The sequence below is a fragment of the Anomalospiza imberbis genome, chromosome Z, assembly GCF_031753505.1.
Source record: "Anomalospiza imberbis isolate Cuckoo-Finch-1a 21T00152 chromosome Z, ASM3175350v1, whole genome shotgun sequence".
Classification (NCBI taxonomy): Eukaryota; Metazoa; Chordata; class Aves; order Passeriformes; family Viduidae; genus Anomalospiza; species Anomalospiza imberbis.
Genome location: NC_089721.1, coordinates 2731325 through 2757705, shown reverse-complemented (window position 1 = coordinate 2757705; position 26381 = coordinate 2731325). Strand labels below are relative to the sequence as shown.

Sequence of the window (26381 nt, the reverse complement as noted above, 5' to 3'; positions counted from 1 at the left end):
ATTATAGAGTCCAGCTCCAAGAATCCACCACGTACCTGAGAGTGTTGCCTAAATGCTTTGGCAGCCTTGGTGCCTTGAGTTCCCTGGGGTGCCTGTCCGGTGCCTGACCATCCACTGGGGAAGAAAACCTCCTAATGACCAGCCTATACCTTCCCTGACACAGCTTCACGCTGCTCCCTCAGCTCCTGTCACCAGAGGGAAGGTGGAAAGCATATGGACAAGCCCTGTCTCTGCGGAAAAGCTAAGAGGGAAATAGGGAAGGGGAAAAAAATCCCTAAAAACGTAAGAGAAAAACTTAAGAGAGGAAAAAAAAAAAAAGAAAAAAATGAATAAATATTTGGGAGGAGGGCGTTTAAGAGGAGAGAAAAACAAATCAAAGCTAGTGCCAGGCTGGAACCAGCAGCTGGTTGCCAGCACTGCAGGCTGAGAAGTTGTTGGTGGAAGCGCTCAGTGCCATGTTTGGGTTGCTTAAAAAAATACAGTGTGTCTCTCCCTTGCTATTCTGCCTCTGCTTTCCTCCCGGCCCCAACAAGCAGGAGGAGGGACTCGGCTGCCCAGCTCAGGCTTGTGCTCGCAGCGGTGCCGAGGGATGCGGAGCGTGCCCTGCCCTGTCACACGCGTGTGTGCACACACCTGTGCGCCCAGGAGCACGGCGCTTGGGCAGCTCCGAGCTGGAGCGGAGCTGCCGGGCACCCTGCGGGCGCACTCCCCACTCCGCGGAGATGCCAGGGCATTGGCAACCATGGCACGATCCTTCCTGCCGATGCGGGGGAAGGAGGTGGGAGGGCTGGGGATGGAGGAGAAAGGAGGGGTGGAAGGTTGTAACGCTTGGCTGGAAAAATTTAGAGGAGTACAAAAGAGAGCGCGATGAAAAGGGGTGGCGGCGGAGAGGGGGCAGGAGGCTGTGAACTGGCTGCCGTGGAGGTGGAAGGAGATTTATGTTTGCCGAGTGGCTGGGAGGGTGTGGGGTGCCGCAGGCAGGGCTGGGGGTGCTGCGGCGAGCCTGACAGCCCCGGCAGCGAAGCAGCGGGGCTTTATTTTCTTCCTTTCTTTCCGCCTCCCTCCGCTGGGCGCTCGGAGGAGAAGGCGAGACAAAAAGCTGAACCGGTGCCAAGAAGGAGCTGCAGCGACTCGAAAATGGCACTCTGCGCCACACTAATATTTCGAAGCTGGGCTGTGCTGGAGAGCAGGGAAACGTGTCAGGAATGAGAATGGCTGAGACCATGGGGCTACTGGCCGGGCTCAGGAGTGTCCTCCCTCCTCCCTGCTTCCCCTTCGCCTTTTAAATGTGACCTTTTTCTCCTCCAGCTGCCCCCCACCCCCAGTGATATTTAGGAGCTCTGGGAAAGGATGGGGATCTTTGCTGGGGACTTGGAGTGTAAAGGGTCTCATCCCCTCCTTCCATCTCTGTATCGGGGAGGGATTTTTTAATTTTTTTTTTTTTTTCTCCCTAAGGAGGAAAAGAAGACTCTCAGGGAGTTTTCTTACTGTTTTTCTGTTGCCCTCGCTGTCCTCCTCCTCCTCCTCGTGGTACCCGTCAGGCTGCCTTTGTGGGTCTGTATCTTGATGCAAGGTTACTTGTAGGACACAGGAGTCTCTGCTGCAAGGTGTAGCGTCGCCTGCGTCGGTGTTTCCCTCCGTTTCTCATTTGCTGGGAGGTGAGGCAACTTCCAAGCGGCTCCACGGCTCAGCTCAGCTCCTGGTTGATGCAGTGGCGCTGTTTGGGCTGCAAAACATCCTTCCTGCAAAAACCTGTTTGGATAAAACAAACAAACAAACAAACATGTAGGGCTGAAACTGCATCATTTTGCGATGTGGGTTCGTCTGCAAGAAACGGAATGTAATTTTGTGCTGATTTCTGTCTGAAAGGGAAGGTTTTGCCCTCTGCTCATCCCCTTGTTCTTCCATTCACAGGCAAGGAAAAAAACAAACAAAACCACCTATTTTTTTTTAAATAGGATTTTTTTTTTGTTAACATTTAAAAATTATAATCTTGTAGTAGTTACGTAGTTGAAGTTAAATACAAAAATACCCCCCCCCCCCCCTTCCTGCTGCACAGGTGTTCCTTTTCGGATCATTCTGGAATTTATATTTAAAGTTTTAAGTCATCATTACAGAAACTAGAGACAGGAGAAAGGGAAACCCCAGTCTCTGGTTTTGAAAAGAGGTCTAGATCCTGTTAGAACAGCAGTTAGAACAGCAGGTCAAGTTCAAGGAGACCTTTCTAAAGCACGGGCAGAGCCTCATTAGCTTGCTGCATCTCAGAAGCTTGTGGATTATTGGGTTGTTAGCTTGGCCCATTTTGTAGTCTCAGGCATGGGATGATCCCCGTGACCTCTTTCTCACCTGAAAACCATGCCCTGGTACACATTCAAACCACTTCAAACCTCACCTTTGGTCTCAGACATGTAGGCCTGGCTTGGGAGCACCTTCACCTGCCCAGGAAAGGCTTTTGGAAATACTGTTATAAATAGGGGGGAGTCCAGGCAGACTTAAAGGTGCTGTCTAGCATGCTCTCCTCACCCTCTTTTCACAGCTCCTCACAGATCAATAGTCCTTCATCTGTGGAGGATCAACTTCTCTGTCCCAAATTAATGCTGCTGGGAGTGGCACTCATTTCTAAGTTGATGCCAGCAGATTTTGTATGGAGTAGGATGAACAAAGCAGCTGATCCCTTGCTCTTCCTCACCTCTCAGCTGTGATTTGTACCCTGTATTTGCTGCAGTTCACCTTGGGCTTGTGCAGAGAAGGTGCTGTCATTCCTTCTTGCTCTTTTCCTTTGTTGTGACTGCAGGGTGTGCAGTGCTTGGCCCAGGGAACCTTGGTTTCTTCATCATGTAAATATCAACAAGAGGGTTGGCCAAAGAACCTGGAGTGTGTTCTTGTACTTTCCACCTGATCCTACCTGTTTTCTCTGAATAAAGGACATGCATAAAATACAAAGGTTTTCTGTAAACACGTGTGCAAGCTGTTTGATTTTCAGTTGACTCTTTAGATGTCATGAGTTGAGCTGTTTGAAATACCATCCCCACCCAGGGCACACACCATGTAGCCCTTGCCTGAATTTCATAGAATCACAGGATCCTTGCATGGTTTGGGTTGGAATGAGCCTTAAAGCTGATGTAGTTCCACCCGCTGCCATGGGCAGGGACACCTCCTACTACACCAGATTGCTCCAAACCCTGTCCAGCCTTAGACACTTACAGAGATCCAAGGGAAGCCACAGCTTCTCTGGACAACCTGTGCCACGGCCTGCCCACCCTCATAGCCAGGAATTTCTCCCCAGTATCCCATCTAGTCCTGCCCCCTGGCAGTGGAAGCTATTCCCCCTTCTCCTGTCACTTCATGTCCTTGTCCCAAGTTCCTATCCAGCTGTCCTGGAGCCTTTTTAGGTGTGGACAGATGCTCAAGATTTTCCTGGAATCCTCTCTCCTCCAGACTGAACAATTACAATGCTTCAGTCCTTCCTTGCAGGTGAGATGTTTCAGAATTTTCCAGATGTTCTTGCTGACACTTTTGGCTGAAGCTACACCTGTTCCTCTGGGCAGAACCTCCTCTTTTTAACTTGAGATGTCTGAGGATGGGAGTCTCAGGGATCTGTGGGATTCTAACCTGCAAGAGGAAGTGGTGGTTAAAACCTGTCAACATGACCTGAGGAAAAACTGGCTCTTGTCCTGATCCACCACACACTGTTCAGATCATTGCTCATGCTTCTAGATCTGGAGCCAACTTGTGTTTACTACTGATTTAAACTTCTTCAGTGTTCAAATACTTCAGTTATCAAATAACAATTCCCAACAGATTTATAGAGAGGATACCAAAGACATGGACAGATATTAATGTGGAGTGACAGCAGCCATGTCTGCAGACCAGCAAAATAGTGTTTGTTATTCAAGGAGAACTGAACGCAACAAATTAAGAGATCTTCACAAACCTTGTTATTTCAGTAGGCAGTCCTCTTTCATTCCTTGAAATGTTGACCATAGGGGAGCTTGTGGAATGCATCTTGTCCATCTTGGGGCAAAATTGCTGCTCTTGTTCTTCCCAAATGGTCAAGTCAGCCACCTGGGCAGCTTGGTCATGCTCCCCAAGGAGGTAAGGTTTTGACAAGGCAGCTGTAGGTTTTTTGTCTTTATTTCTCCCTCTCTAAAAGAAGTGTCTTTGGATATATTCTCCAGAAACATGATGTCTAATGTGTCTCAAGCTGCTTCCTTCAAATCCTTCATCCTTTAACACTTAATAATGAGAAACATTGTCTACTTGGAGTTGTTATGACGTGACTCGTGTCTGGAAGGGTCAATCTAAAGGGCTTTTCTGAGGCTGTCTTCCACTCCTTCTCCCCACAGTTTCCCCACTCCCAGTTTATTTTTTTTTTTTAATTTGTTTTGGGGGTTTTTTTTTGTTTGGTTTGGTTTGGTTTTTGTTTGTTTGTTTGTTTGTTTGTTTGTTTTTTAGTCCTGTAGCCTCACATTTCTGTAATCTAAATGTGCAAATGCTTTGCAGTCATGGTCCAGTAGCTGGGTTAATCTCAGACCCCTGGAGTGGCAGATGGCTGATTTGTTGCTGATTCCAGTTATAGAGAATTGTGTCACCTATTATCTTTGCACAGACTGATGCTTAAAAGGACGCCTTTGGCAAAATCAGTGAAAAGCAAAAAAAAAGCAAAGCAAAGGCTCTGTGATCTGCATCACCACAGGTGAAAATGTGAAATATTTCACCTTTGTGTGAAGGACTGGAGAGGTGGACAAAGAGGAGAGGGGAGGAAGGGGAGAGGAAGACCTCATTTTCATACCAGAAGTACCAAAGCACAGTGCAGAGTGGGTTTGCTTTAGTCACGTTGTAGAATCACAAGCACTTACTCTGTTTTAAATGGTTTTGCAATGTGGTAATCCTTGGCTTCAGCTCCCTACTTTAACTCTTACACAAATCAGGCGTGTTGGCTTCTTGTGACACCTCCCTGCTCTCTTCCCAAGCTTTTCTAGCACAGGTTGTCGGAGGAATCCACGGCATCACTCCCTGAGACCTGAGACGGCTCTTTGTGTGCCCCACAGCTGCTGGGGAAAGCTGTGGTGCTTCTGTGATGCCAACATGCTTACAGGGGACATTTGGGAGGGGAAGCTTACACAAATGTATGGGGTAAGGGGAAGCTTGGGGGGCCTTACAGAGTACTGCAGGACCAAGAGGGGACCTCACCCCTCTGGGTGCTCACAGGGCCCCAGCTGGCAAGTGATGGTGGTGGTCATACTGAAACATGTAAGGAAATCAAAAGGGCAGAGCAAAACTCTGGATGTTTATGACCATTTTCTACACAGTAAGCCCTACAATCAAGGTTTTCTTTCTTTCTTTTTGCTTTGGGAAACACCACAGAGTCAGATGAAGAATCTGGGAAGAGAGTGTGGGTTCCCTGTGCAGAGTCCAGTGACAAAATCTGTGAACAAGGTAAGAACAAGGGGATATGGCTGTGATTATTTTTTTATTCCTTTTCTCTTTCCCAACACAATTTTGCAATGTTGGACACAAAATTCAGCTATGTGTATCACAGAAACTGATAGTCCAAGCACTAAGCAAATGAGTCTAAAACGTTAATTTGCGTTTCTTTTAATGCATGCCATTATGATGGTTTGGGTTTTAGAACAGTTTGTATCATATCCAAATGATCTATGTGTGAATAATTGTTACCAACCTCCTGACACCAGGACCTAATTAGGAAGTAAGAGCCTTAAATAGGCCATTTGCGTACTGAGCTTCCATATGTCTCCTTGCACAATTTATTTGCTCCACTCCATTGAGGTATAATGAGAATGAAACTCTTAGAACTGCTTTTGACTCTAAGGCTCTTCTCTTCATCCCCTATGCAGTTATAGCCCCTATTAAGATAATATCTGTTTCCCTGGTTTTGGAAAAAAAAAGCTAAGGTACTTTTAGTCCAGATTGCCCAAGCTTCTCTGTTTCCAAGGTTTCAATGGAAGTGGAGTGAAAAAATGAAAAAAAAAAAAAAAAAAAAAAAAAAAAAAAAAAAAAGCAGACCCAAGGATGATCTTGAGGGAATACTACCTATCCTATCTACCTCACAACCCTGCTGAAAGCTGATGCCATTGTATTTCAGTTAACATATAGATGCAAAGAAAAGATGCATATGGGTAGAAGCAATTTCAAGAGATTTTTATTACTTTTGTTTGCATTTCTTCCTGCTAGGATGTGAGGAAGGGGGAAAGGTTGGTGCAAGGTGGCTTGGATTTTTTCTTAGTTTTGAATATTTATCTCAGTCTGAATCAACATCCTCCCTGGGACTCCTTGTTTATGTTTAAGTGCATAGTATGTTCTTCAAGTGTACTTTCAGAATATGTTCTTTATTTCCAGACACCTCTTGCATGCATGACTTCATTTTACACTTTATGTGTCCCACTTGATTCTTTTATTCCCATCATTCTGAAGTCAGAAAAACTTAAATGTATTATTAAGTGTCATTTTCTATCAGGATAAACTTTAATAAATTCTTAAGGCTTGGTTTTGGTTTTTTTTTTTTTTTTGTTTTGTTTTTTTTTTTTTTTTTTTTCCCAAATCTGGATCTTGTTTAGTTTCCCAGAGAAAGAGAACTCTACTTGCAATGATTTTGTTTATGATAATTTACTTGCATGTTCCCTTCCAGGAATTGTCATTGCCTTCCAGAAGGAAGGTTAGTGCTAGTCCCCTTGCAGTGATAATTATAATCAGACCTGTCAGCCTTCACAGAGTCTACACTTATCACTTGCATTTAGAAGGATTTTTCCTGAAGCCTATTACCAGTTCTGCTTCTAAGGGAAAAACAGTCATGATTTTTTTTCTCCTAATCTTTGATGGCTCTCAGCTTTGAAAGCATGGAGAGGAGCAAAATGACTGCCAGTTGCAGTTAAAGAAACTGTCTGTTGGTCCTGGTATAGAGCTCTGGAAAGCCAAAGAGTGGGCGGATAATCTGGGAAATTCTGAGGGGTTTAATTTGTTTGTGACAACACTTCAGGTGTGCTGGAAACACAAAACAGTTTCCCAGTGGTGTTGCTCACAAGGAAGTGCCTCTGCAGACCCGCTAGACACGGGCTTCAGGTGACAGGTGGCTCTTGGCAGTGGTGCCCTCTCTCCCTGCTGTTCTGGGCAGCGTTCCCTCCCATGCTGAGAGAATTGGAAGCACGACGGCCAGAGAAGTGGCTGCAGTTGCTGCTGGAGGCAATGACTGGCATCACATGGACCAATTGCTACCAGTGCAACGGTGACCAGATGGGCCCAGTCATGGTGTTGAGTAGGATGTGGTTCAGTATTTTATTCATCCCAGGACACTTGAAAGTTTACCCCCCTAGTGTTATTCCCTGGGAAACATGTTGACTCATTTATTAGATTTCCCCCTGTTTTCACTCTATTATTGCTATTGATGTGCTGCTAACCCCCATTCTTACCTTTCTGGTTTTTACTAGCATGAAGACAAAAAAAAAATGCATGTTTTACCATTTCATTAGACTAAATGAGTTATGTATCTTTAAGTCCTTCCTCTGTTATTACCATGCTTTATGTAATTTACTCAGAGATTTAGGCTCCCTTGATTTTGGCGGAGTCTGAGGATGGTCAGCACTTTCTGGCTTTTTTAGCAAAGAGATGGTGGAAGATCGGGAACTCTTATGTTATGTGCAGTTTTATATTTACAGTGCACAGGGATATGATTTGCCTTTGTTTTATTTAAATTCACTGGGAACCAGAGATTTATTTATCAGGTGTCATTCCCTGAAGGATGAATAATGCCATAAAGAGAAGACTTCATCTATTATACAAACAGATTTGAAGGCTTTGCTATTACATTCCTCTGCCTGTTGAATGGAGTAAAAATGCCTTTGGCTGAACAGAGACAGAGTGATACTTAGCAGTAGCATCTTATGACCTTTTGATCAGCTGAGATCTCAAGCCATATTAGTGGACAGATTATGATGTGATGGAAAGAAGGCCAGGAATAGCCTTTTCATCATGAGATCTTTTCTGTGAATATCCTTCTTGGGTGTATTCAGGTGGTTAATCACTGGGGCCAGGGCAATCAATTTGGAAGCAGGGGAGTGAAATGCTGGTATAGACAATTGAAATACGCTCAGGTTTGCCAAATGCAGCTGGATATTAGAGCAAATAGTTTCTTCCTAATATTCTCCTACCCTCCTGTTTCTATCAAGGCTGTGGGCGACCTTGTGATTTTTCTTCCATCTGTAATAACCACATTTTGGCAGAAAGAGCAACACAAAATGAACCCTGAGTCCTTGGACCACAAGGGGAGCTGCAGTTGCCGAATCAAAGGAATGCACATGGTGAATATGGATATCAGACTGTAAAGGAAAACTCACATGAAAATATCTCTGTCATTTTAGAGATAATAACAGTAGTGCTTGAATCTATTTCAGCCCTTCCAAGGAAAAAACAAATCATGCAGGTTTCAAAAAATGCACAGCCTTGATAGTATTTCTCATTTTACAGGGCCAACCAGAGCAAAGAATGACTTTTACCTTCTCTTACCTCCCTGTGCAGAATTACTCCTCAAACTTTGAATTAGCCTCCTTTTTCATCTCAATGGCCAAGAGGAATCTGCAGCCTCCTTGAAAATCAAGCATAAAAAATCACTTATTCACTGCTGACTCTGCACATCAGTAGCAGTTGTGCCAATGCTTGACCCAGGTGCTGTGGTCACTTTTGGAAGGCAAAGGAGCAGACAAGTGGGTGTAGAATGCCTCTGGGCCTGTCTGAGCATGATTATATGCCCAGGCAGACCATGCTGGTTATGGACTATGCAGCATCATCCTGTACAGTGCTAGCACAGGGGTGTCCGAGTTGCACACATTTTTTTTCCCTCCTGAAGCCAAACAAGATGATCATTTCAGTGTCAGGAGGAAGAAGAGCTGGCAGTGTGGGAATCCCAAAACATCAGTGTAGTGGGGATGATGATGTACCAGGTGTGGAGAACAATAGCTACCACAGAGTAATGGGAACTCTTTGAAAATAAGGAGAATATGGAGGTGGGAGAAGTGCACAGCAGGACATTGTCTCCTCTCATCTCCCCCAGCCTCTTCAATCAGGTGCCTGCTGGTGAATGCCCTGGATGACAGGATCATAAGGTATTAGATTCTGCTGGCCTGAAGGAATCTGCCATCCTCCTGGCATTATTGCTTTCTGAGTCAGGAGGGCACTGTGAAACATCGATGCTGTGAGCCCACATGGTGCTTTTTAGCTGCTTCCTTCTTCCAGGGCCACAAAGGTGTCCAAAGGGGAGCTGGGAGGTGACACCAACTCCTGACACAGGTCTGCACCTTCTTTTCTTTGGGAAAAACAGGCAAAACTCCAAAAGGTGGATGGAAGCCTTGGTTCTGTCCACAGAGAAAGTGCCATTGCTGAAATACAGCCAGCCCACCGGGATAAGGAGCTCCCTCCCAAGCTCCACCTGGAAAGCATGATTAGGTTGCTGCACAGGTGATTGTTAGAAGCATTATGAGCTAAACCATTCAAAGGGATGTGTTCCTCTGAACAGTTATAAGAGTTTCTGATGGCAGCTTTGAAGCTTTTTCACTGGGAAGGCTTTGTGGTGTGTGTGGTGAAGAGAGTGTAGGCATGAACTATTTCCTCTGCCTCTCTGCTCTGCCTTGAGACCCTGTGGGGTGTAGGAGGGTGCCAAGATTTGGGTGACACAGTACCAAGATCTTCCCTCTTGGTTTGGGATTGCATTAATCCTGCTCTACCTTCTGCCAGATAGCCTTGCCTTGATAAAATCAATTCTCCTCAAAGTAAAAGAGCTTGCATTCATCTTCTTGTAGGTCAGAGAAATCCATGAAAACAGGCTTGCTCTGTCTTTTGCAGGTCAGGACAGAAAGTTGCTATGGGACATCTAATGGTATCCCAGTTGTCACGGTTTAACCCCAACAGACCCCTCATAGTCCCTCATTCACTCGGATTCACCAGCAGGATCAGGGAGATAATTGGAAAGGTAAAAGCTGGAAAACTCATGGGTTGAGATAAAGACAGTTTAATAGGGAAAATAAAAGGCTTGCACACCAGCAGAGCAAAAAAGGGAATTAATTCCCTCCTTTCCATGTTCAGACACCTCCAGAGAGTTGAACCCATCACATGTAACAGTGACTTGGGAAAACAATCACCATCAGTCCAAACATTCCCCCTTCTTCCTCCTTCCCCCATTTATACACTGAGCACAATGTCACATGGTCTGGAACATCCCTTTGGTCACTTGGGGTCACCTGTCCTGGCTGTGTCTCCTCCTAAGCTCTCAATCACCCCCATCCCCTCCCAGCCTGGCAGTGCAAAAAGCAGCAAAGTCCTTGGCTCTGCGCAAGCTCTGCTCAGCAATAACAAAAACATCTCTGTGTCATCCACCCTGTGTTCAGCACAAACCCAAAACATAGCCCTGTAACAGCCCCTGGGAAGAAAATGAATCCTGCCTCAGACAAAACCAGCACACCAATGCAGCATAGTTAGAGCGTATGGCAAGTACTCAAAGTGGGATGCTTTTCTGGGGACAAGCAATTTAAAGTAACAAAAATTTGAAAATGTAGAATCAGGCAGATGTCAGTGATGTGCAGTGGAATAAGGAGGACAGTGATTTGTTTATGAAGTTCATCTGTCCACGCATAACAATTTTTTTACTTTAAATACACCACATCTGGTTTCTTGCAAAGATTCTTAGATTGCAGACAGCAGTAAACACGCGTCCTATTGAGTAAGAGTGATTTCATGAACCAGCAGAAGGATTATTGCCATAACCAAATTTACAGCCACACAATTCCCTTTTTCTGTCTGGAAAGAAGTAATCTTGATCGGGAAAAGAAATATGTCATAACAATAACTTAAGCAAGTTAAACAGTATCTGGGGACGTTCACGGGAATGTAGCCGGGTATACTCAAAGTACTAGACCAGCTCTCAGCACACTTTTGGTCCAACTAGCAAGCTCCTAAATCATCCTTAAGCATGGATCAGGGTTCATCCCTGTGAGCTGTTTGCATTTAGCTGCTGGGCTGGGAAAGTTAAGACACGGTTGTGAGGAGAGGTACAAACCTCTCTGTGCCAGTTGGCCTTCATGCCTGGGAATATTTCTGGGCACATTTAATTACTACTGGCTGAAGAGGCTCAGGCCCAACTGAGAAACTGGACTCCTTCACTCTAAACTCCAGCCACCAGCAGAAGCTGATTCAGCCTCCCTTGATCCTGACCCGTCCAAATTGTAGACAATTGCTAAGGCAGCAAAGGCTGCAGGGTTTAACATGCTGATAGCAGAGGAAAGGCTATATTATCCCCCAAAAGGCAATGCATAGTACATTTCTGGCATATTTACTAGTCACGTCACCCAGCCTCTTCAAGCTGATGTAAAAAGATTATTAAGTCATTGAGGTGCTCCTTCTTGCAACAGGGAATGTCACCCATTATTTTTAATTTTTTTCTCTCTTACCATGAGGGGGTTCCTTTTTCAATAAGTTTCAGCCATAAGATAGGTGTTCTGTATAATTTACTTGCAACAGTTTGATGGTTAAATGTGTCCCTAGGAGACAATTATAGATTTATACATAATAAAGAAGCTTATGAAAAGGTACAGCATTATGTCTTTCAAATGTAGGTAAAGCCTTTGTTTGATATAGAAAGTTTTGTTTTTAGTTCATCCTATCAAAATATATTTGCACACATATATAGATACAGGCATTTATTTTTTCTCACTGAGTTAAAAACCTCATTGAAAAGAAATAATTCTGGCTCAGCTCCTCCAAACACAGTATAATGCTTCATTATCTTTTCTTTCATTGAAATCTTCTCATGCACAAGGTCATCTAATTTAATACTTGTTTAAACATATAAAACAAAACATTTTCCCTTCAAGATTACCTCAAGTGTTTGGTCACAGTGGGGATGAAATTATTGATTGTATTTGGCATATATTTGGAAACATGACCTTAATCTGCAGGTTTCAGGGGAAAAAGGTATTTTCCCCAGGTACGGCAGTGAGTCAGATAAGTAAATTATACTTTTGACATGTTAAAGATGTTCCATTTTAGACAAAGGAAGTGATATCCCAGTTGTGTCACTGAAACTCAATGTCCTGTGTTGCTTGTTAACAGCTGCACATTTGTTGTTTCAGTGTCCCAGTTTGCTCTCAAGTATAAATGAACTGCTACATGCCAAATAATCAATAATTCTGCCAGCTCTGGAAATATAATATTGCTATTAATATTGATCCACACAACAGAAATCAAGGCATCCAATTTTACAGGCATTACTTGCCAGCACCCTGCGTTTTACCTGCAGAGTAACCGCTTGAAAATTGCTATTCCCCAGGGAATAATGTTTTATGCTCACCCTCATTCCCTGTGTCATAATGGACACAAATATAAACACAAGGGGATTGGGGCACAGGTGACCAGCAGATAGGGTGCATATATATTTATTTCAGCCTTCTGTGGTTTCATAGTGCAGCAAACCAGATGCAGAGAGCACCAGTGAAAACAATCTGCATCAATCCTGGCGTCCATCTCTAAGGGTACAGCAGACAGCCTGGCTGGACAAAATAATCAGTGTCCTGGATCTTAGAACCCTCTATAGTGCCTCCAGACACTATAAAGGGTGCTCCAGGAGAGCTGGAGAGGGACTTTGGACAAGGGCCTGGAGTGACATGACAAGGGGGAATGGCTTCCCACTTGGGATAGGGATAGACAGGATAATGGGAAGGAATTCTTGGCTTTGAGGGTGGTGAGGCCCTGGCTCATGTTGCCCACCAAATCTGTGGCTGCCCCACCCCTGGAAGTGTTCCCAGGCTGGATGAGGCTTAGAGCACCCTGGTCTAGTGGGAGGTGTCCCTGTCCATGTCAGAGGGGCTGGACTAAATGATCTTTAAGGTCCCTTTCAGCTCAAACCATTCTGCAGTGCTGTGGGAAGGGTGAGATGGTCCATGGATGGCTGGCCTGAGGCATCTGGCAGCTCTCTCCATGCACTGGGAGCACCATCAGTAGTGAAAGTTCCTACGATTTTCTTGCAGGGGTGATTTCAGATTCAGGTTCTCAGGTGGGGAAAAAATGGTCCTGCAACACTGAGTATTGCTGGCAGCACAAAGAGCATCTGTTCCTTGTTCTCCTGTCCCCTCCGAGCTGCCAGGTTGCCTTGGGAGGGAGGAAATGTGGTGCTCCTCATTCCCACGTGTGTTCACACACACCTCTGTGAGTTTGGTGGGTTTTGTCATATCTGTAATGACTTTGCAATAAAGCTGTGAATGAAAGTTTGGCAGACTGGTTTTACAATTGTCAGCCTTCCCAGAAGCAGCCCAGAATTTCATTAACTGAGGTATAGGCATGATTTCTTATAAGCTCTTTACAGATTTTACTAGATCCAGATAAATTAAATCAGTATTTTATCTATGTGGCACCAAAATTAGTTGTCACTGATATCTTCATAAAGGAATGCTGTAGTTCTGGTCCCTTATGTTTGAGCAGCAGCTGCACTAGATGGTGCTCCCATTTTTTAATAAGTGCCTGTCGTTCAGTAAGAATGATGTGAAATAAGAAATACAGATATGAGTAAAGCATAATCTTGGTGAGGATAAGTGAGTGAAGTAGGAAATTTGAGAGGGAATGGTGACACCATGACACCATGGCTGGGTAAAGGTGCAGGACATTGATGGAAGTGTAGAAGTAGGAGCCTCAGATGGGTGGAAGGAATCCATGAGAAGCCCAGACAGGGTAAGGGAGGAAAAAAGAAATTTTTCCTTTCACACAACTTAGGAAGAGGGCATCAGAAGAAATTGTACCCTCTGCAATGCCTTGCTCCTCTCCTTGAGATGGTGGCCTGATCATGATTCAGTGTCATCATGACCTGCTGTGCTACCAGCTCAGTTCTCTCTCCTAGGTGACCTTTACCCACATCATCCCCTGGCTCACAAGGAGCAAATTTATCAGCCTTATCCTTCATCAGAGAACTTCAGCTTATCTCCTGCATGAAAAGTCATTTAGCACCTGTGCGATGAAGCTCAAGACAACATCTTGAGAAGTCTACATGAGGAATGAGATTTGTGTTATCTCTTACTGGGAGCAATCAAGGTCAGGATTGAAGAGCAGTCAGAGTTGCAGGGAAAATGAATGCAAGGCTCTTTATCTACTGGCAATTCCTAAGACCCGACTTCATATCAAAGATTACATTTCTGCACTGTTTCTGAGGCAGAAAGCTAAAACTCAGACAATCAGCCAGGAGCAGGTATGACTTAGGGTTGCTTCCTTGGAAGAATATGGGGGTAGGGCTGAAGTTGTCATCGGCTGTAGATCTGTAGTGCCAGCAAAAAGAGGTGATGCCATGGTTGCAATCTTTCAAAACATTTCTCCTTCCACCAGTATCATTTCTTCTCTGTACAGCCTCAGCAGTGTACAGCTGTAGCTGAAACCACAAGTTATGTAATTATATTTTTTGCTCCCATTGTATGGTGAGTGTATGGCCATTTCTTCCCTTATCTCTTCTTTAAGATAAAATGCCCCAAAATGCCATCCTTGAAGTTCAGAGGTCATCAGTGACTTTCAAATCCTCTCCGATCACCTTGGATCAAACTCAAATTAAATAAGACATCCATGAGAGAGTCAAGGGGTCAAGATACCAAAATAACGTGTCCAAGGCAAGCAGCTTGGTGGTTTCAGATTCTGGAAGCCATCTGCTTGTTTGAATTTGAGGATATGACGCTTTTAGAAGTCAGAGAAAAAAACACTCAGACCCACAGTCTTCAGATATTTTACTTGATAACAGGATTCTCTTTTTTGTGCCTGTTTTCTTCCAACCTCAAGAATGTCCTGTTTTGCAATCATGCTGTCAGCAGGTGTCTGTAGTGCTGATATACCAGGATGTGTAATTATCCAACTTTAAAAAAGTAAAAATCCTTCTAAAGCCTTGAAACATTTTTTCCTCACTCCTCTTCATGAATGAGCAACAGAATGGACAGTGTTACTAAGACTCAATAGTTGCTCATTTATTTACATGGTTAATGATTGTCCCTTTCTAGTTAAAAAGATACAGTTTTTATCATTCTACTCCTATTTCAAGTCTGTGGTCTCAGCCTTGTCCTGTGTAACAAAGAAAATGATCCTTTTATGGATGGTGTTAACTGAGACACCAGTGACAAAACCACATTTAAGAGCTAAATTCCCCTTTTATTCTCAAAGGTGATCAGGATCAAAGCACCAAGAGTCCAAAGCTGAAAAGAGAAACTTGAACTCCTGGTGTATCCTTCCTGTGAACAAATAAAGACATTATAGATTCCCTCGTGCCAGTGAGACCCTTTTAATCAGCAGTGTGGCAGTAACAGTTATGGAGATGATATTGTGGCTGTCCATAAAATCCCTGTCATGGCCAGAGCATCATAAAGCAAATATATTGCTGCTCTTGGCCCAAAGTGTGTGTGACAATAAAAGGTGAAGATGGGAGTTAAGATCCCTGCAGAGGCAGGCAGGAGTGGGAGAAGGCTCTGCAGGGCCCATTGATACAGCCAGCTGTGGCCAGCTGTTGCTAGGGTTGGGTGCATCTCACTGGGGTAGGTTTGCAACAGGATTGTGGGCAAGGCTGGTGTAATGAGAGCCTTTTTCTTGCAGGAGTGACAGCCTTGAGGAGGAGATGAAGGTGTAAGGGCAGAAGATGTTTACTCTCTTACTTGGCACTTGCTTAGGGAAAACATTCTTTCTCGATTAAAAAAAAAAACCAAACCAAAATCTAAAATGAATAAGGCATTCATAAACTAATGAAAGCTTCATTTTCATCTGTTATAATGGACTTCATTAAATTCTGGACATTCACCACATTACAATGTTTATCTGCAAAGCAATATTTCCTCATGCCTGCTGAAAACGAACAGCAGCAGTACCTCAGCAAATTTCAACCCACTTCTGGCATCTGGTGTCAGGATTTTAATGGCACACACATTACCCTGTTTTTTTTTTTTTTTTTTACAGCTTCATTTTGCTTCAAGTGACAATATTTAGTTTTGAAGCTGTGCTTTTCACATATAAATTTCAGTGTCTCAGTAAGCAGGGCATAACATTAATTCTGTTTCAGAAGATAGGAAAAAAAACCTGAGTGAGGTGATTCAATTGTGGCCAGAGCAGAACAGACCTTGGTTTTCTAAATCCCATGAGTACATTGCATCTCCCACAGGAAGATTTACCCATGAGTAGGCAGTGTCACCCAGGATGTGAACCAAAGGCATGCACCAAACTTTGATGAAGAGAATGGACATGTCTCCTTTGGCTTCTTGTGGTGCTAGATTGCTCATCTCCAGACTCTTTTTCACAGCCAGGAATTCTGAAGCAGTAACTGATGGGAAAAATATTCAGCTTGGTAGATGAAGCAAATAACATGAGCTTGCCTGCGTTTTCCTTCCATTTTTGTCACTGGCCATTGTCAGTCTGTCCTTTCTAGTGGGATTTTCTGTAAGTCCTGTTTGGCATAGAGAAGCAAACAGCTGACCTCCTCTGTGCTTCCTGTTTGTTTTCTTCTGGTCTCAAATTTGCTTCTAGGGCAGCTTGGGTTCAATCTTCTGCTGAGGCTCTGTAGTACTCACCAGGTCTTGTGCTGGTGTCTGTCAGCAGCAGCAGCAGCCACCTGGAAGGCCCAGAGTCATGGGGGCAAAACTGGAAGTCCCTGCAAAATCTAACTGTGGCACTAGGTCACACATAATTAGACAATTTTTTTGTGCGTGGAAAGTACCTGCTTGTTTAAAATGGTCCAGTTCTTCAACTCTGTGCTTCTGAGGGCACCCTGAAAGTCCTGGGGCAGGGATTTAATCCTGAAACCATCCTTCTTGGCTCTGAGTTGGGAATTCCCAAATTGCTTTGCTGTATTACAGGTGGCCTTACTGCAGGCTTTGAGGAGCCACACTTTGGTGCAACCACATTTGCTGATGAAGGGCCATCATGTCCCTTCAAATCCTCTGGCTTGTTCTTTGCTACCACATGCCACATCATTTTGAAGTGAGGGCTCTTTTCAAGAAAACAGGAAAACTGGTGTCAAGCAGCTTCCAAAATCTCTGGGAGCCATGCTGCCAAATGTCCTCTCCCTTTGGCATTGGGAGTCTCCCGGCATGGCACTGCTTTTGATTTACAGTGAAAGGAAATGTGACAAATGAGCCTCTCTGGTCTCCCTCCTCCTTGGAAAAGAGCTGTTAACCTAAATGGGTTATATCCTTGGTGAACGAATCAACCAAGTGAGTTCAGAAATATTCCCTCTGCTTCTAGGGAGAGCTCAGAAATAACTCCTTGATAACTGAGGAACCATCCTCCCACACAGCTGCAGAGCCACTGCTACCGTGGCATTTTTCACAAAGGCAGCCTGTGGTCATGCAGCTCTCAAAACACTCAAAGAGAAAAGGAGGGAAGTGGGCAATAGCATCCTTCCTCCCCAGCCTTGTCCACTTTAAAGGTACATTTTCTGGTCAAGTTATTCCTAGACTTGGTTGTCCTCTAATGGGCAGATCAATTGTCCAAGATTAGGCCTAGGGAGTGGAGGAATCTGTGACTCAGCACCAAGCCAAGCTGTTTTTTCTCATGAAAGTTTAAAAAAGCACCATTCCCCAATTTCATATACCTTGAGATCCTGGCTGCTGCCTACAGGTTAATGATTTTGTGAGGCTTTTATGAAGCACTGGGGAAAACTAGGATGCCACTGGCTGAAATTTTCCTGTCCATGCAGGGCTGACCTGCAGGGAGGAGTTGGTTTTCTGGACAATGTTTCATAGGATGAGGACAGTTTGGCAGGAGAGTCTAGCAAGTGAGGGAGAAGAGCTTTCTGAGCACAGACACTCGGCCATTATTGACATTTTACTGCCATCCCTAGCACTGTTCAAGGCCGGGGTGGATGGTGCTCTGACCAGCCTGATCTAATGGAAGGTGCCCCTGCCCATGGCAGAAGGGTAGAAATGAGATGGCCATGAAGGTCCCTTCCAACAAAAACCATCCTGGGATTCCATGAAATGGTGTGATTAATAGGCCAGAGGGAGCTCACAGGAGCATTGCTGTGTGACAGGGAAAACAACTTGACCTATATTGTGACTAAAGCACCAAACCCACCCTTTGCTGACATCAACACACACAGTTTTTACCCCTGCATTTAACTCACAGTATCTTAGGTGCTACAAGCACAGGACTATTTGGTAGTGCCAGAGTTGAACCGGGGTAACAGAAAGATTGAAATTATTTAGGTGAGACACATTCTAGTCCATATTTCCCTTGCCCTGCTTGGTTTGTGCAAAATTTCATTCCTTGTCTCATAGCTGACAGACAGAGCCAGGGAAGCACATCCAAAAGTTTCTCTCTGCAGCTACAGGCTTGATACACTCCAGAAGGACAAAAAGAGCAATCATCTAGATGTGAACTGAGCCAATTAAACGTCTGAGCTGTGTTTCGAAAGTGAACATGGGCGGCATCAGAAATTTTCCATCAGCTGTAATAACACAAATTACTTTGCCAGTTGCTGATTCCACTGTGATTTGTTTAGTGCAGTCATGCTTCAGCTTCTTGCTTGGGCTGATACACTTTGTTTATGCTGACTCCTCATTTGCAGAGCTTTTCTATCTTTTTCCCCCTGGTGTTTTCTCTTTTCCTTGGGCCCATCTCAGAGCACAGAATAATCCTCTTCCCTCTGCCCCTGCCAGATGGGGCAGAGTATCCTAAAATGGTGACAAGTTTCTTGGGAGCAAGAAATGCTGCTGTTGTTCCCAGCTACTTTGCAGATGCAGAGATCATCCTCTTGTTCTCCTCCTGCCACTGAGTTGAGAGAGTAAAAAGCCCTCCTAAGAAGTCAAAGAGCTTCTCAAGGAGTGAGCTGTTGGGATTGGATGGTTATGGTGGCTCTGGAGCTGATTGCTTGTATCTCAGGGATAGAAAGGGGGACAATGTGCCTCTCTTTGTGACAAAGGCACACGGGTACATGTGCACACTTCCTGGAAAGTTAGCTGGAGTTTTTCATTGGTGTTTACTTTCAAGTCCACAGAAATTTTGGTGTCCCCATAGCCACTTTGCACAAGAGCTGTGATTCTCTTCTTGCTCACTGGGGAAGAGCCCTAATCATGGGCATTAAAGGAATGCATATGCCTGACTGGCAACTTGAATGTAAAGTGCTACAATATCTTCCAGGGATTCTAAAAGCTGGTTTAATTCCCTTTTCAGTCTGGTTCAGACTGGGGAGGGTGGGATGATATTTCCTCTATCCTCCTTCAAGAGATGCCAAGAGGTAGCTTGACCTCCAGGGTGAGTAATGTCTTTACCTCCTTTCACCCTCCCACAGCAGCTATTGCCATCTCCAGAACCCTACTGGTGGTGCATTTTGCACATACCAGCCTTACTGCTATCTTTCCTAATATCCAATCGGAGACTGATCTGAGCATCATGCGCACATTTTCACCAGGATTCAGCAGGACTTTTTTCTATCCATCCCTGGGGCAAGCAAAGGAGTCCCCAGAAACATGATCTGCCACATGAAGTATCAGCTAGAGATGAGGCTATCAGCTCTATTCATACCCTGCTATCAGTTTCAGCTTTGCAGCTGACTAATATATGTGACACACTTTGCTGCTCACAGCCCTCCTTGTCACCAGGAATTGTAAAAGATCCCCTGGATGTGTCACAGTTCATATCAGCCACAAATAGACACAAAACAGACAAGCCGCTGGCTCGTGTCAGAGAAATGTGGCAAAGGGCCTTTGCGGGGGAAACGTTTAGTAACCCTAAATTGAGAAAATTAAGGCAGACTTTGGCTCTGGGAGATGAACACACTGGGATGTGGTTCCTTTTTCCAGCAGTGTCACTGCTATGGACCTCATGCCCAATTGCATGGCAGTTTACAAAAGCTGAAGTCAACAAAAACTGCAAAATGTGACTGAGGCTGAAATCTCCCCTAACACAGTCCAGGATTGAAATTTCTTGTCCACTCTGTATTCACAGCAGCACAGCTGCCATGAACACCAGCTGCAAGTCTTGTTTTCTTTGTGGGGAACTGAGACACAATGAAAAATAACTTTTCCAAGGCACAAACCTACTTTGAGAAATAGTTAAAAATATTTGAAAGCATATCCTACCTCCTGGCTCACCTGTAGGACAGCCTTGCATTCAAAGATAGTTTATGTGTAAATGTTTGTGAAGCAGCATGTAACTCAGTAGTCACTAAGTCCATACCATATCCAGTTAACCCTCAACTAAAACAATCATATAACAGAATCATGGAATTGTTAAGGTTGGAAAATACCTCCAATATCAACAAGTCCAACCTTTGACTGAATACCTCTATGTCAACTAACCAAAGTCCCACTCCCAGTCATTGCTTGAGCTCCAGGAATGGTGACTCCACCACCTCCCTGGGTAATCCCTTACAATGTTTAGAAATCTATTCTGTGGAGAAATTTTTCCTGATGTCCAACCTGGACTTCCCCTGGCACTGTTTGAGGCCATTTCCTCTTTTCCTATTGCTTGTTGTGTGGGAGAGGAGTTCATCCCCCACCTGGCTACAACCTCCTTTCAGGTAATTTTGGAGAGCAAGAAGGTCTAAAAAATTCAAATACTCATTCTGATTTTGAAAGTACAAAAATATTTTCATTTTCAGAATGCAGACAAATCAAGTTCACTTAAGACTGAAAAGCCACTAACCTTTTCCTTTATTTTTCCTAGTCCTTAATATTCTTACAGAGTACTGTTGTAGGGTCATGACATACTTATTGTGTATGTGTTGCAATATAATAACTCATCTGGAGATTTAAACTAGCAAAGGGCTTATAAAACTAGAGGCTGCTCTGTTGGTATGGCTGGCTTGGTGTTTATTTTAGGGAAGGATCTATTATCTCACTGTGTTGGAGAGCTGCCCTCAGAGCATCAACAATTCCTGCCCTTCATTTGAGGTCAAAGGCATGTCTCTCTCCTGGTGTTTAATCTGACGTTTTTTATGGGATCATCTCCTAGGTTTTAGCAACATTTAGTAAAAGAAATAAAGCCAAATTTGTCATCAGCCTCATTAGGGAAACTTCACTGTTGGGTTACTAAATAAAATCCAGTGAGGTCCCACTGGATATGTTTTGTATCAGAGCACCGGGTATTTAATGCAGCCCTTATGGTGAGTACAGCAACTTTGCATATGTTAAGGCCTTGGAGACTTTGGAGTGGTTTTGTCTTTGGCCCAAACCAGCAGAATAGAATTTTGCTCAAAAAGAAAGGGAGAATAACAGCTGATATGACAGGAGAGAGCACAAGGTAGAGAACAGGTTGCGAGAAGAGATGCTGTCTAAATCCAGCTGAAGTCTCATTGATATGTCTGCATGTGCATTTCCCCATCAATAAAATAGGAAGATTACTAATTCTCTATCTTGCAGAGAGCTAAGAAGCTAAATTAATTACTGTTTGTGGAGCTAATTGAGATTCCCAGATGAGTACTGTTTGGAACATTTTAATTCTTACTATTATTATTTCCATTGAGGTTTGCCTCCATGTAATTAGTTTGCTATATCTGCAAACAGGTATGTTCTTTCGAGCTCTTTGGAAGCATTCCTCATGGGACTGGCCCAAGCTGTGTGGCATGAGGAAACTACTGGCAATCAAGACTGAGCTGTCTTCTAGCTCTTCTACCTCACCCCAAACCCATGTCCAACTCCTTGTATGGCTGTGCTCTTTAGAAAGTCATATTTCCTCAAGTGAACAGAAACAACTTAAAGAAACCAGCTTGATTATGAATTTATGCACCGTTATAAATTACTATGGTAAATTATACTTCTGTTTGTGTAGTGGAATCAAGCCTAGAGGTGGATTATGTCCATTCCAGGGAGGAAAAATATTTTGCAACAGCATTAAAGTGTGTCTAGTTTGGCCATCAGTTTCTATTGGGTTGAAAAATTAAATAAATTCTCACACGATGTTTACCAGTCACCTATTGTTTTAGTTTATATTCACAAGTGCTGTTCACTTCAGTAATTCCAAGTTAGCTCAATATTTTCAAAAAAGTCGATAAAAACTGCAGTTGCCGTCACTGAAGATTCACTTGTCAAATACCTCTCCTACTTAAAAGTAATACAAGAGTAGTAGAACAAAAAGATATACTAAAATGGTGCCAGATTTAAAACAAAACAACCCCTTAAGATTATGTAAGAGCTATATGAAGTATGTTGTTTTATTTATGAGTGTGGAACTTTGTCTATTCATTATTTTGTGTGTCTGGGCCGGTGTGGTTTGCTTTTCCCTTCCTTTCATAAATAAGCAATAATTGACATTGAGACAGACAAAGGAGTGAGTTTTAAAGATCTAGAAACACAAGAGGCAGTTTTGCCAGAGGTTTCATATGAGAGAAGGTAAGTCAGTACGAGCTGGAAAGCTTGGGGAAGTAGACAGAAATAATCAAGTCAACATGTCAAAAAAGGCTGTTCAACTTAGACTGGAACTGTGCTTGTTTACCTTTCTTGTGCATAAAGCTTAGAGGAGACAAGCTCAGTGATGGGAAAATGGTTTTAAGCCAGCTGAAGTACTTTGTGGTGTTCACATCTCTTTTACAATTGGAACATAGAGGTGCAGGCATTTCTATTTACTTAACAAGTCAGTGAAGCCCTCAGTCTGATACTGTGTCCAATATAATCAATTTTAGGGTTGTGATTTTTGTATTCCTGTAATCCTGGGGCAGTCCTTCAAAATCCATATTTGCCAAGGCAAACATATTTGGCCTAAAGGGAACTGGAAGATTCCTTTTTTTTTTTTTTTTTTTTTTTTTTTTCATATCCCTGAATGAATAAGAGGCTATAGTCCATTTTTAAGGATGTGTTCATGGACTCTGAGACACCTGAATGTTTTCAGAGATCTGCCACTACCTCTGAAAAACTGTGATAATCATTGCCATTGGTGTTTCCTTTGGCAGGAAACCTGTGGTTAGAGGGAGCAAGTTAATATAATAATTAGTTGCTTAATCTTCTCTATGTCCAGCTTGAACTTGCAAATAATACAACCACAGCCAGGGTGCTTTTGCTGAGTGTTTCACTGGCTTTCCTTGTATTATCTAATACAACACTGGAGAGAACTGAAATTTTAGACCTCCATTTGCAGGATTCCCCAGCGTTGCTATCAGCAACCTCCGAAATGGATCCATTCAGTTGGTCCTTTGATGTGCAATTAAACCCAGGAAAAAATAGCTTTGTATAATATATAAATAGAAAAGAGGAGAGATAAGGGTGGTGTTGAAGTTGCTGGCTGACAGCTTGGCATCCAAGCGTTAAAGGTGAATGCCGCTACCACTGCTTAAGAAAATTGTCTGCTCCTTCCCAAATTCCAGTCCCCTGAAACTTAGCACTTTATTTATCTTGTAGCTACTCTGGTCAGTTGGAAAGAAGAACAAAACAAAATAAACACAAAAATGCCCCACAGAAACCATTTACAAAAAAACCAAAGCCAACGTAAGGTCTTTGAGGCCAACTTAATTTGTCTTACAAGCAAAAATAAATTCTTTGTTAGAAAAAAATATCGCTCGCTTGCAAGGGCGGTTTTTTCACTAGATGGTTTTTCTCTTTATCTCCATAAAAGCAGCATTCTTGTAGGAAGCCTTTAAATTTATCCATTCTAATTGATGAATAACTGGCATTTGAAATACAGACCTCTTGCATGCTGCAAAAGTTGTGAGTACATGGGCTGGTCTTGGACGGATAAGGCACATTTTGATTAAACTGACAAAAGTATGAGAAAACCCAGGTGGAAGTGAGGGTATTTGAATGAACTTCAGCAAGAAATTCAATTTCACCTACTGAAAGAACCAAAAATAGCTGATGCCAATGAATGAAGAAAGCCATTCAAATTCAGGAGAAAACCAGTATGGCAAAGAAAGTGATTATTACTGGAAAAGAGTAAGTATGTCAAAGAAAGTGACCATTACCTGCCTGAACCATGTGGACATCTAGTCCCAGATGGATTTCCAGGTTGAAAGTATTTCTGCCTTGGTCTCATACAAGCTAAGTGACATCTTCCTATCTTTTGAGGATCCCAGTGGCCATCTGCTGCTTGACTTCCAGCTGGTTGCTCTTCATCCTGCTGAACTGCTAAAAAATGTTTGGAAACTCAAAGCATCCTCCCCAGTAATGTCAAAACAAAATCATAGAAAAGTCTGTCCTAAAAAGGCCTACTCTCCTGGTTTCGGTTTGGATTTTTGTTATTTTGGCCTTTTTCGTGTGAATGGCTTTTTTGTAATGATTTTTTTAGGAGATTTTCCTATGCATGCTTTTTTGGCTGCCAGATGAAAAAATTTATGACAACACCTGCTTATTTAGTTTTGTGGCTTCTCAAACGTAGATAGAAAAAGTAGATGTCACCTTTGGAACAGTGACTTGAGAGGAGGAGTTTGATATCTCTGGTGATAGAGAATGGTGAGAGTCAGGTCTTGGGGCTGAACTCATTTCTAGGTACATAGGTAAAGAAGTAATACATGAGCTACAGTTTAGTATGGAGAGAGCACCAGCTCTTCCAGCTGCTCCACAGGACATCAAGCTACACTATTTAACGATGCCCTGGCCTCCTCCTTTAAGCAGATTATCACAGTGACACACTGACTGCTGTGCCCTGCCAGCACCCTTGGTCTTTGCTCCTGCTCTTCTGCTCATGGTGACTCTGCTGTCCATGAAGAGAGGAGGCTGGGGCTTAGAGGAGGTTTTGCTGTGGGCCAGGAGTATCCCTGGATTTTGTCTTAGATAAATAATAAACAGTAGCAACAAGAAAGTGTTTATGGGAATTGTTTAGATTTATTATTAAGAGTAGTATTATTATTACTTAGCAACCTTCTCAGGTTATCTTTGCTGGGTGCAGCTCTGAGCAAAAAAAAAATTCCTCTTGCTGCAGAAAATTCTTTGGTCCATGCTGCTGGAGGTGAGCCATCTCCCTGGGGCTCTCTCTCCAGAGTGTTTATTTTGTCCACCACAAGCTTGCCAGCTCCCTGTTGTAGTGAATTTCACTTTCTTCTACTTTTTGAGAGGGAATAATAGTCCTTACAGGGCTTTGAACTGCATGTAAGTGTTGGGGTCACAGATGATAATACAACTGTTACGAGGACAAAGGCAGTGAGATGCTAGAAAGGCATGGGTATATGCTTTCCTAGTGAGAACTGGTGATTTTATCTAGGTTTTTTGTATCTTTACCACAAAATCTGTGCAAAAAAACAGTAGAGTATTTCCAAAATAAATGGCCCCACACTGGGATTAAATTCATCCAACAATTTTGGCTCCAAAACTAGAAAGTGTAATTCTGGAAAAATAACCCAAAACCAGTTTTCTATTAAAAGGTGTACATTGAGACAGATGGAGAGAAAAAGAGGATGAAAGAGAGGAAACATAAGTGAGAAGATGAAAAGAATTGGACTTCATATTTTTTCCTCCCAGAACATGAGGAAATGCACTTCCTGAGGTATTTTATGTAGATTTCAACCCCACGAAAATACACTGTTCCTTCAGTTCTTTTTCTGGATTCTGTCATTAGATCCAGTCTGGAATTGACATGTGATTTGCAGCAAGTGATGACTTCTATATGACTTGGCTCACCCTTCTGCAAACCTGGGGTTTTAATGGGTTTTGTTCATTAAACCTGCCCAGCTCCTCTCCAAGCTGGAGGTGAGGGTGGCATTACGTACATGCCAAGTCTGGATGGAAACTGTCAGTCCTGTCTTGCTGTAATGAGACTTTTCTCCTAAAGAGGACATCAGTGTGTAACCCATCTGCTGCTGTCATGTACACACAGCTTGCCATATATGCTGAAAAATATTCCTGGAGGTGTGTTCCTTCACTCAGCTTTTTTTGTCAGCAGTCCTCTGAAGATAGGAGAGTTCTGTTCCCTTAATGAAAGTTGATAGTGAAACAGATCAAGAATTTTGGAAAATAGAAGACAGTTTCTTTGCATCAATGACAGGTGTCTAATTCATGCTCCTGCCTATTACATGATGCTTCAGCCAGGCAAGCAGGGAGCTCATTGCCCCCACAGAAGGAGAGACATGAGATGGCCTATCTGGGTATGAAATAGGTGCTGGAGTCTATCACAGCAATGGAAAGCAGCAGTCATACATCACAGTATGACATAATTTTTCATCATCCTCTGCCAGCTGAGCCGTGATTAACGTGTTAGCAGGTTTGTCAATTGTCAGATCATAAAACTGATCATTGGAGCTGCACTAAAATGTGCAAACCTTTGAAAACAGGCCAGGCTTTCAGGCTGATCCAGCACTGAATTTGCCTGCAAGTTTTAGTTCTCTCAGATGGAGATAAATTATGTGCAAGCAACACCCTTGTTCCCCACATGTCCCTGCTGTGTGCAATGTGTCTGTGCTGTGTCCACGTTAACATCGAGGTGTCCTGTGTGCTTCTCTTCATCCAAACACC

At 43.3% G+C, this 26381-nt stretch overlaps 1 protein-coding gene across 11 annotated transcripts in view; it reads left to right on the top strand.

Moving 5' to 3' along the window:
- SETBP1 (SET binding protein 1) overlaps window positions 1–26381 on the top strand; it is a 265947-nt gene that overhangs the window by 119543 nt on the left and 120023 nt on the right. For 10 of the 11 annotated variants that reach the window (XM_068175943.1, XM_068175941.1, XM_068175948.1 and 7 more), the window contains one exon: window positions 5368–5439. The exons of the other annotated variant lie outside the window; for it this stretch is intronic. In XM_068175943.1, the coding sequence (XP_068032044.1) occupies window positions 5368–5439 (72 nt within the window). The remainder of the gene's footprint in view (window positions 1–5367; window positions 5440–26381) is intronic. 11 annotated transcript variants of the gene reach the window in all.